The following is a 12992-nucleotide window of genomic DNA, read 5'->3' as shown; positions in this document are numbered from 1 at the left end:
ACACAGATGCAGTTGCAATAGTCTTGAACAGGGTTGACTTTCTCTGCCTGGTTTGACACGTTAGTCATTGGAGCAATATTGTCGTGAGATCATTTGGGTTTTGGTTGGATTCAGGAAGCAAGGTTAAGAAAGCGTGGAAGACCCCTTGAGTAATATGTTGTTACCACTGCCTGGTGATTACAGTCAGTGGTTTAGCAACCCACAGCTACAGTAAGAGGTTGGACACCTTCCAGAGCGTGACACAACCCCACATACAAGGACATTTGACTGGTACATTTTGTACCATGATACTGAAAATATTTGGACATCCTGCCGTACTGGACAACCTGCAGCCCCCACAAGGCAGTGAGGCCAACGAGCTCTGGGAGCACCTGTGTCTCTCCTCCAAAAAGTAGTTCATAAACCTTTTTAATTTCCAAATGTAATACTAGGACGTTAAGTGTTTGTTTCTTGGGCTTCAGGAATGTGACTGAAAAAGTGCCTCAGGCCTTGAAAAATAAAAAATGGGGATATTGGTGAAAAACTGCTGTGATCAAGGCTGCCACGGCGCCCAACCTGGTCTAAGAGTATTTCATATTTTTCTGTACATAAATCCGAGACACTAATTAGTATCTCTGTTTATATGTTATGTTTCGTATGGTATGTATTAATTTTTGAATGTCCATCACCAATTTTGTGTGATATGTTATGAATTACAATTTGTATTATATGTTACGAATTTGCAAAATGTAGAATATGTTACAAATCTGCAAACCATACTATATGTTACAAATTTGCAAAACGTATGATGTTACGAATTCTAGCTAGGTGGCTAATGTTAGCTAACTGCCTAACGTCTGCTAGGTTTGGGGTTAGGGGTTAGGGTTACACTTAGGAGTTAGGTTAAAGGTTTAAGGTTAAGGTTAGAGTTAGGGGAGGGATTAGCCAAAAGGGTTAAGGTTAGGGTTAGGGGAAGGGTTAGCTAACATGCTAAGTAGTTGCAAAGTAGATAAAAAGTATTAAGCAATTGAAAAGTTACTAATTAGCTGAAATGCTAAAGTTGTCCGTGATGAGATTCGAACTTGCAACCTTTGCGTTGCTAAATGTTTACGTTATACACCCACCCATGCAGTAAGCATCTGTCTTATGTAACCATAACAAACGTAACATACTCTATAATTCTAATTATTTACATTTACTATGATATGTCTAATCTATGAGACCAGGCTGCGGCACAAGTGCAATTAGTGGAGCTTAATTCAGGTGTTCAAAAGCACATGTCAGACCGAGAGCCTGATGCTTCTTAGGTAGTTTTAGTTTAGAAAACGATCACTCCGCAGAAGTGACAGTTACAGAAATGGTAAAAACTGCTTGATTGCCTTAGCAACATCATGGAAACTGGGCAGAAGGGAGTGGTGCTTCAAATACAGCAGTTCTACAACATCTTTAAATACTCTCATTCCCGTTAATTGCCGGCCTCAACACGTTACAAAAATATAATTACTGTATAGGAAGCTCTGGGGACTGGTTGTATGGATACTGAGGAACAAACAGTAGCAGCAGCGTATGTGATGAGACAATAAGGGTTAATGTAGATAGTTAAATACTTAACCAAATAGCTAACGGACTAACTATTTAGCAGTCTTATGACTTGGACATTTGTATTGTGAGATTCTGCAGCGCAGTGACTGGTTGAGGTTTTACACTTTACATTAAGTTGCCCGTGGGACATATACTTATAACTTACTTAATATAGGTAATCAGATTGTAAGTACTTGGCTATACACAGTAACTCTAGATCAGGTTTAAAATAACAATTTCGCAACACATTTCAACAATTAGTTTCCAGTAACATGTAATTAATTGTTCCCAAAAATCAAAATTGCAATTAACCAGTAACCGCCTACTTACTGGTGACAGTGAGAATTGGGATGGTGCAGTCTGATCCTAGATACGATGTACTGTATGTGGATAGAGTCACCTTCTACAAAGCTGAGGATGTCTAGCAGAGGAGGCTGGTGGAAGGAGCTATAGGAGGATGTGCTCATTGTAATGGCTGGAATGGAATAACGGAACAGTATCAAACACATGGAAACCATGTTTGCCTCCATTCCATTGATGCCATTCCAGACATTACAATGAGCCTGTCCTCCTATAGCTCCTCCCACCAGCCTCCACTGATGTCCAGTTTAAGAGCACCACTCTCTGCTTGGGTCATATTGTTGAAGATAGGATCATACTGACAATACAGGTGGTTTCAACACAGTTTGGAGGCAGAATATTCTGTCCAGCGAACATTCAGTAAACACTGTTTATTTAATACATTCCTGTGATTTGGCTGTGAGGGACCTTGCGAGTTAGCCTTACGATTCACACAAAATTCTTCTGCTGCTCAGTCGTTCACTACGTACTTTAGTCTGAGACTGCCGTCATTGAAATCGTTTGTGGTGACGAGGGGCACAAGGGGCATTGAACAGAACAAAGTCATCAGCGATTGATTTGATTTGATTTGGATCGTCTCTAACCAGTCAGAGTATCAAAGCCAATGACAAATTTTCACAAGGCCGCTTTACCCACGTGTGTTCTGGCCGGAGAAGATACTCATTTCCGTGGGCATGGCGTAGCCTGGGTAGGCAACTTGGGAGTGTGAGCGGATGTGACCATTACTGGTCCTACTACATTGACTGACGTCTGTCTGTCTGTCTGTCTGTCTGTCTGAAGGACTCCTTATCATCTCATGTATTCTGTCTCATGTCATGTATGTGTACAACCTCACGTTTCCTGGCCCGTGTGTGTGTGTGTGTGTGTGTGTGTGTGTGTGTGTGGTGTGTGCGTGTGTGCGTTTGTGTGTATAGTGCAGTGGGCCTGAGAACTGGACGTTATCTGACATAATGTTTATTGGAGCCTGGAGACATGCTGAACGTGTCCGAGAGGTATCCTTGACCTCAGTGTTGTTAGAATGGCGGGATGATGTGCGTGTTTATCTCCGAGGTGACAGCATCATGGCCTTGCTCTGAGTTTATATAAAGAAACATACGGCAACTCCCACAGAGTTCAGACAGAATCTAAACTCCCCTCGACAACCTAATCATGCTGGTCCTCTCTGTTTTTAGTATTTTCTATTTTTCTCTTTAAAACACCTAGAACAAAAACGACAATCTACACAGGTCTTCTCTGTGTTATATATTTTATATTTTAGCATTCTCTATTTCACTCAGAAACAAAACTAGACACTAAATTGACAGAAAATGTTGCCTGCAACTTTCAAACTGTGCGCTGGCATCTCCTACCGACATATGAGGAACATGACAGGTTAGTGAATGAGTATGTAAATGACTGCTAGTGTTACACGGCTCAGTGACCGTGTTCATGGTGTGTTCTAAAACTCTATTTTCTGTTGTTGTTTTACAAAGAATGTATGGAATGATTTGGTATAACAATAATAGATGTTTAGCTGGTACTACAGCTGTCTTCTCTTTCTCCTATTCTCCCTGTCCCAGGTTTGAGGAAGAATGCAATGGTGACCATTCACCATGAGTTGAACATGCTAGCAGGCCCTGACCCTTGCAACTGGATCAGCCATGTCCACCGCAGGAGCTCACAGCCCAGTCAGTCCTCACCGTCCACTCACTCAAAACACACTTCTTACCTGGTTTTCTTTCTCTCATTCACATATACCCTAATATGGTCTCTGGTCCACCCAAATGGAATGTTTTTTTGTAGTCTAACTCTAGTGAAAACGTTATTTCTCTGTGTTGCTGTGCTCCAGGCTCGCGGATTGAGGAGGAGCAGGGCTTTAATGAGGCAGAGGTGTCGTACGTGAAGCAGGGGGAGGAGGCGCTGCAGAAGTCTATCAGCATCCTCAGCGATCAGGACGGATGGACCACTGAGATCACTGCTGTGAGTATAGAGATTGCGGACGCAAAGACAGCTGGCACACTGACTCCCTTCTTCACCTCTTCATTGTAGCAATTACAGACCTACAGTATATATCTCTTTTGAACTTCAATATCAAGGTTGTTGTTTAAATTCTTGCAAATGTCAGATCTATGAGTTGTAATTCTATGGTCCCATGATTCCAGGCAAATGGAGACAAGGTGCTGAGTAAGGTGTTACCTGATGTGGGGAAGGTGTTTAAGCTGGAGGTGCTGTTTGACCAGCGCTCTGATAACCTTTATGGGGAGCTGGTGGGCAACATGGAGCAGATGGGAGACTGGAACCCAAATGTCAAAGAGGTCAAGGTGAGACAATCAACATTTTTCAACCGTTTTATTAACAAGGCACGACCTACACTGTAAATCGCTTTGGATTAAAAGTGTCTGCTTAATGGAAACAACAATACACAATACAAAAAGAGAAATTGATTGCATTTGATTCGAAGTCGTCTCATACTTTGGGTTGTTTTGTTCAATGTAAGAGTCCAAATGTGCATTCTCTCATTGAAGAAATGAATATACTGAACAAAAATAGAAATGCAACAAGTTACAGTATAAGGAAATCAGTCAATTGAAATAAATGAATTAGGTCCCAATCGATGGATTTCACATGTCTGGGAATACAAATATGCATCTGTTGGTCACAGATACTTAAAAAAAAGTAGGATCGTGGATAAAAAAAACAGTCAGTATCTGGTGTGACCACCATTTGCCTCATTCAGCGCGACACATCTGCTTTGCATAGAATTGATCAGGCTGTTGATTGTGCTGTTGATTGTGGCCTGTGGAATATTATCTCACTCTTCTTCAATGGCTGTGCAAAGTTAATAGATATTGTCAGGAACTGGAACACGCTGTCTTACATGTTGATCCAGAGCATCCCATACATGCTCAATGGGTGACAAGTCTGTGGGACATTTTCAGCTTCCAGGAATTGTGTATAGATCCTTGTAACATGGGGCTGTGCATTATCATGCTGAAACATGAGGTGATGGCGGCGGATGAATGACACGACAATGGGCCTCAGGATCTCGTCACGGTATCTCTGTGCATTCAAATTGCCATCGATAAAATACAATCGTGTTTGTTGTCCATAGCTTACGCCTGCCCACACCATAATCCCACCGCCACCATGGGGCACTCTGTTCACAACGTTGACATCAGCACACCGCTCGCCAACACAACGCCATACACGTGGTCTACGGTTGTGAGGCCAGTTGAACGTACTGCCAAATTCTCCAAAACGATGTTGGAGGCGGCTTATGGTAGCGAAAATTAACATTAAATTCTCTGGCAACAGCTCTGGTGGACATTCCTGCAGTCAGCATGCCAATTGCACGCTCCCTCAAAACTTGAGACATCTGTGTTGTGTGACAAAACTGCACATTTTAGAGTGGCCTTTTATTGTACCTAGCACAAGGTGCACCTGTATAATGATCATGCTGTTTAATCAGTTTATTTATGCCACAACTTTCAGGTGGATGGATTATCTTGGCAAAGGTGAAATGCTCACTTTTTTAATTTAACCTTTATTTAACTTGGCAAATCAGTTAAGAACAAATTCTTATTTACAATGAGGGCCTAACAAAAGGCGAAAGACCTCCTGCAGGGATGGGGGATTAAAAATAAAAATATATAAATATAGGACCAAACACACATCACAAGAGAGACTTAAGACAACAACATAGCAAGGCAGCAACACATGACAACACAGCATTGTAGCAACACAACATGACAACAACATGGTAGCAACACAACATGGTAGCAACACAAAACATGGTACAAACATTATTGGGCACAGACAACAGCACAAAGGGCAAGAAGTTAGAGACCACAAAACATCATGCAAAGCAGCCACAACTGTCAGAAAGAGTGTCCAAGATTGAGTCTTTGAATGAAGAGATTGAGATAAAATTGTCCAGTTTGAGTGTTTGTTGCAGCTTGTACCAGTCGTTCGCTGCAGCGAACTGAAAAGACGAGTGCCCTAGGGATGTGTGTGATTTGGGGACCTTTAACAGAAAGTGACTGGCAGAACAGGTGTTGTATGTGGGGGATGATAGCTGCAGTAGATATCTCAGATAGGGGGGAGTGAGGCCTAAGAGGGTTTTATAAATAAGCATCTACCCGTTGGTCTTTGACGGGTATACAGAGATGACCAGTTTACAGAAGAGTATAGAGTACAGTGATGTGTCCTATAAGGAGGATTGGTGGCAAATCTGATGGCCGAATGGTAAAGAACATCTAGCCGTTCGAGAGCACCCTTACCTGCCGATCTATAAATTATGTCTCTGTAATCTAGCATGGGTAGTATGGTCATCTGAATCAGGGTTAGTTTGGCAGCTGGGGTGAAAGAGGAGTGATTACAATAGAGGAAACCAAGTCTAGATTTAACATTAGCCTGCAGCTTTGATATGTGCTGAGAGAAGGACAGTGTACTGTCTAGCCATACTCCCAAGTACTTGTATGAGGTGACTACCAAGCTCTAAACCCTCAGAGGTAGGTATCACACCTGTGGGGAGAGGGACATTCTTCTTACCAAACCACATGACCTTTGTTGTTGGATTAAGAAAGCTTTGTTGTAGAGCATTTAACACAAAATCCGGGGAGCGGCCAGCTGAGTATAAGACTGTCTCATCTGCATATAAATTGATGAGACAGCTTCCTACTGCCTGAGCTATGTTGTTGATGTAGATTGAGAAGAGTGTGGGGCCTAGGATTGAGCCTTGGGGTACTCCCTTGGTGACAGGCAGTGGCTGAGACATCAGGTTTTCTGACTTTATACACTGCACTCTGAGAGAGGTAGTTAGCAAACCAGGCCAAAGACCCCTCAGAGACACCAATACAACTTAGCCGGCCCACAAGAATGGAATGGTCTACCATACCAAAAGCTTTGTCCAAGTCAATAACAATATCAGCACAACATTGCTTATAATCAAGGGCAATGATGACATCATTGAGGACCTTTAAGGTTGCAGTGACACATCCATAACCTGAGCGGAAACCAGAGAGAATACTATAGACATCAAGAAAGCCAGTCAGTTGATTATTGACAAATTTTTCCAACACTTTTGATAAACAGGGCAAAATAGAAATAGGCCTATAACAGTTATGATCAACTTGATTTCCCCATTTAAATAAAGGACAAATTGTGGCTGCCTTCCAATCAATGGGAACCTCCCCAGAAAGGAGAGACAGGTTAAAAAGATCAGAGATACGCTTTGGCGATGATAGGGGCAGCAACCTTAAAGAAGAAAGGGTCTAAACCATGTGACCCAGATGGTTTTTTTGGGGTCAAGTTTCAGGAGTTCCTTTAGCACCTCAGACTTAGTGACCGTCTGCAGGGAGAAACTTTGTAGCGGGGCAGCGGAAAAAGAGGGAGAAGCATTGGGGATAGTCGCATTAGAAGGGGTGGGAGATGAGGAAATGTTGGAATGGCAAGAAGGTATGACTGAGTCAAATAGGAATCCTGTCTTAATGAAGTATGTGCTTCTTGTCAGTAACAACCACTTCATCAACTTTAAGGGACATGGGCAGCTGTGAGGAGGAGGGTTTATTCTCCAGGTCTTTAACCGTTTTCTAGAACGTCTTGGGGTTAGACCCAGAGAGAGGGAACTGCTCCTTAAAGTAACTAACTTTGGCCTTCCAGATAGCCTGAGTGCACTTATTTCTCATTTGCCTGAACGAGATCCAGTCAGCCTGAGTGTGCGTGTGACGAGCCTTTCGCCAAATGCAATTCTTGAGGTGGAGTAACTCTGCAAGATCACAGTCGAACCAGGGGCTGAACCTGTTTTTAATCCTAATTTTCTTTATGGGAGCGTGTTTGTTAACAATACCACCGAAAATATTTAAAAAAGAAGGTCCAAGTGTCTTCGACAGAGGGGATCAAGCTGATTGTAGACCATTTTACAGAGGACAGCTCATGAAGGAAGGCTTGCTCATTCAAGTTTTTTGCAAGCGTCTATGACAAATCAGGACAGGTTGTTTCACTGAGCAGCCATTACGAACACAGGCTAAAACAGTGAGCACTATGGTCATAACAGAAAACACCACACTGATACATATCAGGATTATTTGTGAGGATAACATCAAGAAGAGGAGCCTTTTCTGGGTGTTTGGAATCATACCTTGTGGAATTGGTAATAATCTGAGAACGATTTAGGGAGTCCCATTGCTTTAGGACTTGTCAGATAGTTTAAGCATGTCCCAGTTTAGGTCACCTAGCAGGACAAATTCAGACTTTGTGTAAGGGGCCAGGAGAGAGCTTAGGGCATGTAGGGTACAGGCGAGTGCTGATGGAGGACGATAGCACCCAGCAACAGTCAATAAAGAGCAATTTGAAAGTTTAATACTTAAAACGAGCAAATCAAATTGTTTGTGGACAGACTTGGTGGAGACAGCCGAGCACTGAAGGTGGTCCTTGGTAAAGATGCCACTCCCCCACCTTTGGAAGATCTGTCTTGCCAAAAAAGGTTATAACCAGAAAGGTTAACGTCAGTACAAAACACTCTTGCTTAACCACGTCTCAGTAATGACCAACACTGTGGAGCTGTGACCCCACACTTTCAATTGATCCATTTTAGTTAATAAGCTTCTAGTGTTAACGTGCAGAAAACCCAGGCTTTTACGAGAGCAGATATCAGTGAAGCAGATTTCAGAGAACAAGTCAGAATTGGGGCTAGCAACAGTAGATGGGCCAGGGTGTACATGCACATTTCCAGATATCATCAACAGTAATACAATCAAGGCACAGCATAGGACAGGGAGAGCTCTGCAGTGCTGATTTATGACATCTGAATGTGCATCAGATGGCAACAAGATCATAACAGGGATGTCACTAACAGAGATGTTTACTTTTTATTTATTTAACCTTTATTTAAGTAGGCAAGTAAACACATTTTTGCACAACATTTGAGAGAAATAAGCTTTTTGTGTGTATGGAACATTTCTGGGATCTTTTATTTCAGCTCATGAAACATGGGACCAACACTTTACATGTTGTGTTTCTATATTTTTGTACAGTGTAGGTTTTTGACTATCTTCCTCCGCCCCTAGATTCTCCAGAAGATAGGTCAGGAGACCATGGTAACCCACGAGGTGTCTGGACCCACGCCTGGTAACGTGGTGGGGCCGCGGGACTTCGTTAGTGTTCGCTGTGCCAAGCGCCGGGGGTCCACGTGCTTCCTGGCTGGCATGTCTACTCAACACCCCACCATGTCCGAACAGAGGGGCGTTGTCAGGTAGGCTAGTTCATATACTCAAGGGATGGACAGAAAGATGGATGGATGGCTATAAATCACTAACAATACATCATAGAAAAATAATATTTGTAATATTGTGTTGGACTTCAACATACACTAACACTGATATTCTACACCGTATTGTTGACTTTGTCAGGGCGGAGAACGGACCAACATGTATAGTGATGCGGCCTAGTGCCGATGATCCAAACAAGACCAAGTTCACCTGGTTATTAAGCATAGATTTAAAGGTAAGAAGGCCATTACCCTGCATCTCATCACTAGGGCTAGACAGATACAACTGTAACTATATTGTTTGACTTTCACCCTCTGCTAGAAGCATTTTCATCAAATCCTTTCTGGAACTTATTGCCTCATAGATACCGTTTGTCCTTTTATCACGGTCACTGACTAACTTTGATGGTTGAAGGTTATGGTTGATGATGGTTGAATTGACAACCCTGAGGCCTAGATTCAGTCAGTTCAGCGTTAGCCCGCGATAACCTGTACCTGCATAGCAGATCATTGTTTTTATTTAGGTGATATGTCGGAGGTGTAACTGCGTTGGAGTTGTCAAATCGGTGAGCGGATGCTTGTGTGGTCATTGGCCCGAAGACACACCCATTCCACTTGCGCTAGAAGTTGAAAATGAATAAGTGTAGGCTATATAGAAATAATGAAACTCAAATGACATGTAATCAGTTACTCCTCAACCCTGTCTATGCCAATGTCCGCAATAGGTATAACGCTGGAAGCCGCTTGTGAATTCCACCTCTGACACCGTCATAACAACAGCTATGTGGGAGTCTGGTAGTGCGAATCTGATTGAATGTAGCCCTTAGATACTGTTTTTCATTGTCTCTCTCCCTGTTTCACCCTGTCTCTCTCCCTGTTTCACCCTGTCTCTCTCCCTGTTTCACCCTGTCTCTTTCCCTCACAGGGTTGGATCCCAAAGACCATCATAAACAAAGTGCTCTCTCAGACACAGGTGGATTTTGCCAACCACCTGAGGCAGAGGATGGCCAGCAACAGTGATTCCATGGAGATTGTGCCAGCCTGCTGACACACAATCTGCCGTGCCCTCTGACCTTTCAATTGGCGTGCACACCAATGGCAGGCCACCAGATGGACAGCTCCGCCCAGTCCTTAGGACAGAATTGGAGTACAATTGAGTGACGTCTTGTTCTTCTGAACCCTGACTCCATTAACAGTCTAAAGTGGCTCTCTCCCCATGTCTTTCTCTTCATACCAATCTCAAAGAACTGGTCTATATCCTCACCTAACCTGTTCACACACAAATTCAGATGAAGAGGAGAGACTAGGGAAGGACACTTAAGAGTAGATGTGCCTCTTTTACACAGCACACACCCTCTTCTCAAAACATACACACATTCCACTTTACCACTGAGTCTGTGATCCAAATAACTTTTTATCCGGCCATAGCACACATTGTTATTATACCTTCAATGTGAAGTGTTATTTAAATATTATATTAATTGTAAAACAATGTCTTTGCATTACACTGGGTTAGGATGACTACCAAGTGAATAAATTATTCCAACATCATTAAAATGTACAAGGATTTTTCTTGTAAAATTATTTAAAGACATCTTGACGATTGTAACATGTATCACTTGACAAAATGTGGAAAAGCACTTACCAATCAAAACACTGCAGTACTGTGAGCCTGGGCCTTCAGTACATTCCCTGGGATCAAGACAACAGCACAACTAACGCCAAAGGGGAAGTCTGCCCTCTGTTAATGTCAACCTTGTAAAATCTTCCCATGATGTACAGAAGTGGCTCTCAATCCTGGTCCTGGGGACCCAAAGGGGTGCATATTTTAGTTTCTTCCTTAACTCTCCACACCTGATTCAAATCCTCAAAGCTTAAAGCATTGATGATGAGTTGATTATTTGAATCAGGTGTGTAGTGCTAGGGCAAAAACTAAAATGTGCACACCTTTGGGTCCCCAGGACCAGGATTGAGAACCACTGATGTATAGTTTTAGTTGTTCCACAAAGTTCTGTAACTTTCTATGATATGGTGACTGCACTCTGAGGGAAAAGGGCCACATCCACAGCCCCCCCGTCAGAGACAGGTTTTCCTTGAATACAAGTTAGTGGCCGTGTTCGAGAGGATCAAACCTGAAATGTATCATGGGTAAATTGTGAGTGACTGACTGATCTACAAATAATAATGAGTAGTTATTTATGTTGCAAGGTTCTTTGTAGATCAGCCAGTCGGCAGTCGCCTGCACTGTTGGCTGCAATGTCAAACGTGCCCAGCGTCTTCTAAGATTAGCCTACAGATGCAGTCTTTTTAATTGCACACTTCAAAGCGTAGTACAGCACAGCATGCCTCACTCGCAAATCTATGAAAGGCAGACAAAATAATTTCATTCGGATGGAGAAATTTGTTTTTTATCAGTAAAGGATGTTTTCTGAACTAGAGTAACAGCTAACATCGAAGTAATGAGCCAAATCTTACATGAAAATTACAGAGCAGTGCATGATTGTCATAGCTAACATTGGGCTATTCTTAGCAGTTGTTTAACCTCTAAACTGTAAACACTTCTCAGGCAATTAAGCTCATAGCAGAAATGTTGGCTGTTGCATACACAGATTATTTGAGGATTGTGAATAGTTAAGAGGTCTGGTTTCTGTTTTGTAAAATGAATGTATTGGAACCATGTTTAGAGGCACAATAACTGACGTTTGCATGAAATCCTTCACAGTTGAGTACAAGCAGATGTGAACAATAGTCTTCAAGCCACTCCAAGGCCTTGGTCTATTCCAGTGCTCTCCAACCCCGTTCCTGTACAGCTACTTCCTAGGTTTTCAGTCCAACCCTAATCTAGTGCCCATGATTCTAATAAATAGCTGGTTGATAAGATGAATCAGTTTAAGTCAAATCACATTTTATTGGTCGCGTACACATATTTTGCAGATGTTATCGCAGGTGCAGCGAAATGGTTATGTTTCTAGCTCCAACATTGCAGTAATACCTAACAATACAAAACAATACACACAAATATAAAAAATTTAAAAATATATATATTTCAGAATAAGTAATGTCAGAGTCCAGAATATATACAGTGCATTCGGAAAGTATTCAGACCCCTTCCCATTTTCCACATTTTGTTACGTCACAGCCTTATTATAAAATTGATTAGATCAAACATTTTCCTCACGCAATAACCCATAATGACCAAGCAAAAACAGGTTACATTTTTTTTTACAAATGTATAAAAAAAAAAAAAAAAACTGAAATCCCTTATTTACATAAGTATTCAGACCCTGTGCTATGAGACTCAGAATTGAGCTCAGGTGCATCCTGTTTCCACAACTTGATTGTCCACCTGTGGTAAATTCAATTGATTGGACATGATTTGGAAAGGCACACACCTGTTAATATGAGGTCCCACAGTTGTCGGTGCATGTCAGAGCAAAATCCAAGCCATGAGGTCGAAGGAATTGTCTGTAGAGCTCTGAGACAGGATTGTGTTGAGGCACAGATCTGGGGAAGGCTACCAAAAGATTTCTGCTGCATTGAAGGTCCCCAAGAACACAGTGGCCTCCATCATTCTGAAATGGAAGAAGTTTGGAACCACCAAGACTTCCTAGAGCTGGCCACCCGGCCAAACTGAGCAATCGGGGAAGAAGGGCCTTGGTCAGCGAAGGGCCTGTCAATCTGACAGAGCACCAGAGTTCCTCTGTGGAGGTGGGAGAACCTTCCAGAAGGACAACCATCTCTGCAGCACTCCACCAATCTGACCTTTATGGTAGAGTGGCCAGATGGAAGCCACTCCTCAGTAAAAGGCACAATACAGTCGCTTGGA

General features: G+C 42.4%; 1 protein-coding gene across 2 annotated transcripts; it reads left to right on the top strand.

Moving 5' to 3' along the window:
• The first annotated feature begins 207 nt into the window (after positions 1-207).
• Positions 208-10727, top strand: LOC106580600 (steroidogenic acute regulatory protein, mitochondrial). 2 transcript variants are annotated; one of them, XM_045703311.1, is made up of 7 exons: positions 208-391; positions 3480-3587; positions 3749-3879; positions 4062-4220; positions 8967-9151; positions 9309-9402; positions 10092-10727. In XM_045703311.1, exons 2-7 carry the CDS (start codon positions 3497-3499, stop codon positions 10212-10214), a joined length of 783 nt encoding a protein of 260 aa, XP_045559267.1. In that variant the 5' UTR covers positions 208-391; positions 3480-3496; the 3' UTR covers positions 10215-10727. The 2 variants fall into 2 exon arrangements, with proteins under 2 accessions (XP_045559267.1, XP_014017316.2); XM_014161841.2 differs by lacking the exon at positions 208-391 and adding an exon at positions 2029-3291.
• Positions 10728-12992: the final 2265 nt, after the last annotated feature.

Source organism: Salmo salar, chromosome ssa20 (genome assembly GCF_905237065.1).
Source record: "Salmo salar chromosome ssa20, Ssal_v3.1, whole genome shotgun sequence".
Classification (NCBI taxonomy): domain Eukaryota; kingdom Metazoa; phylum Chordata; class Actinopteri; order Salmoniformes; family Salmonidae; genus Salmo; species Salmo salar.
This window is presented reverse-complemented; position numbering and strand designations above follow the sequence as displayed.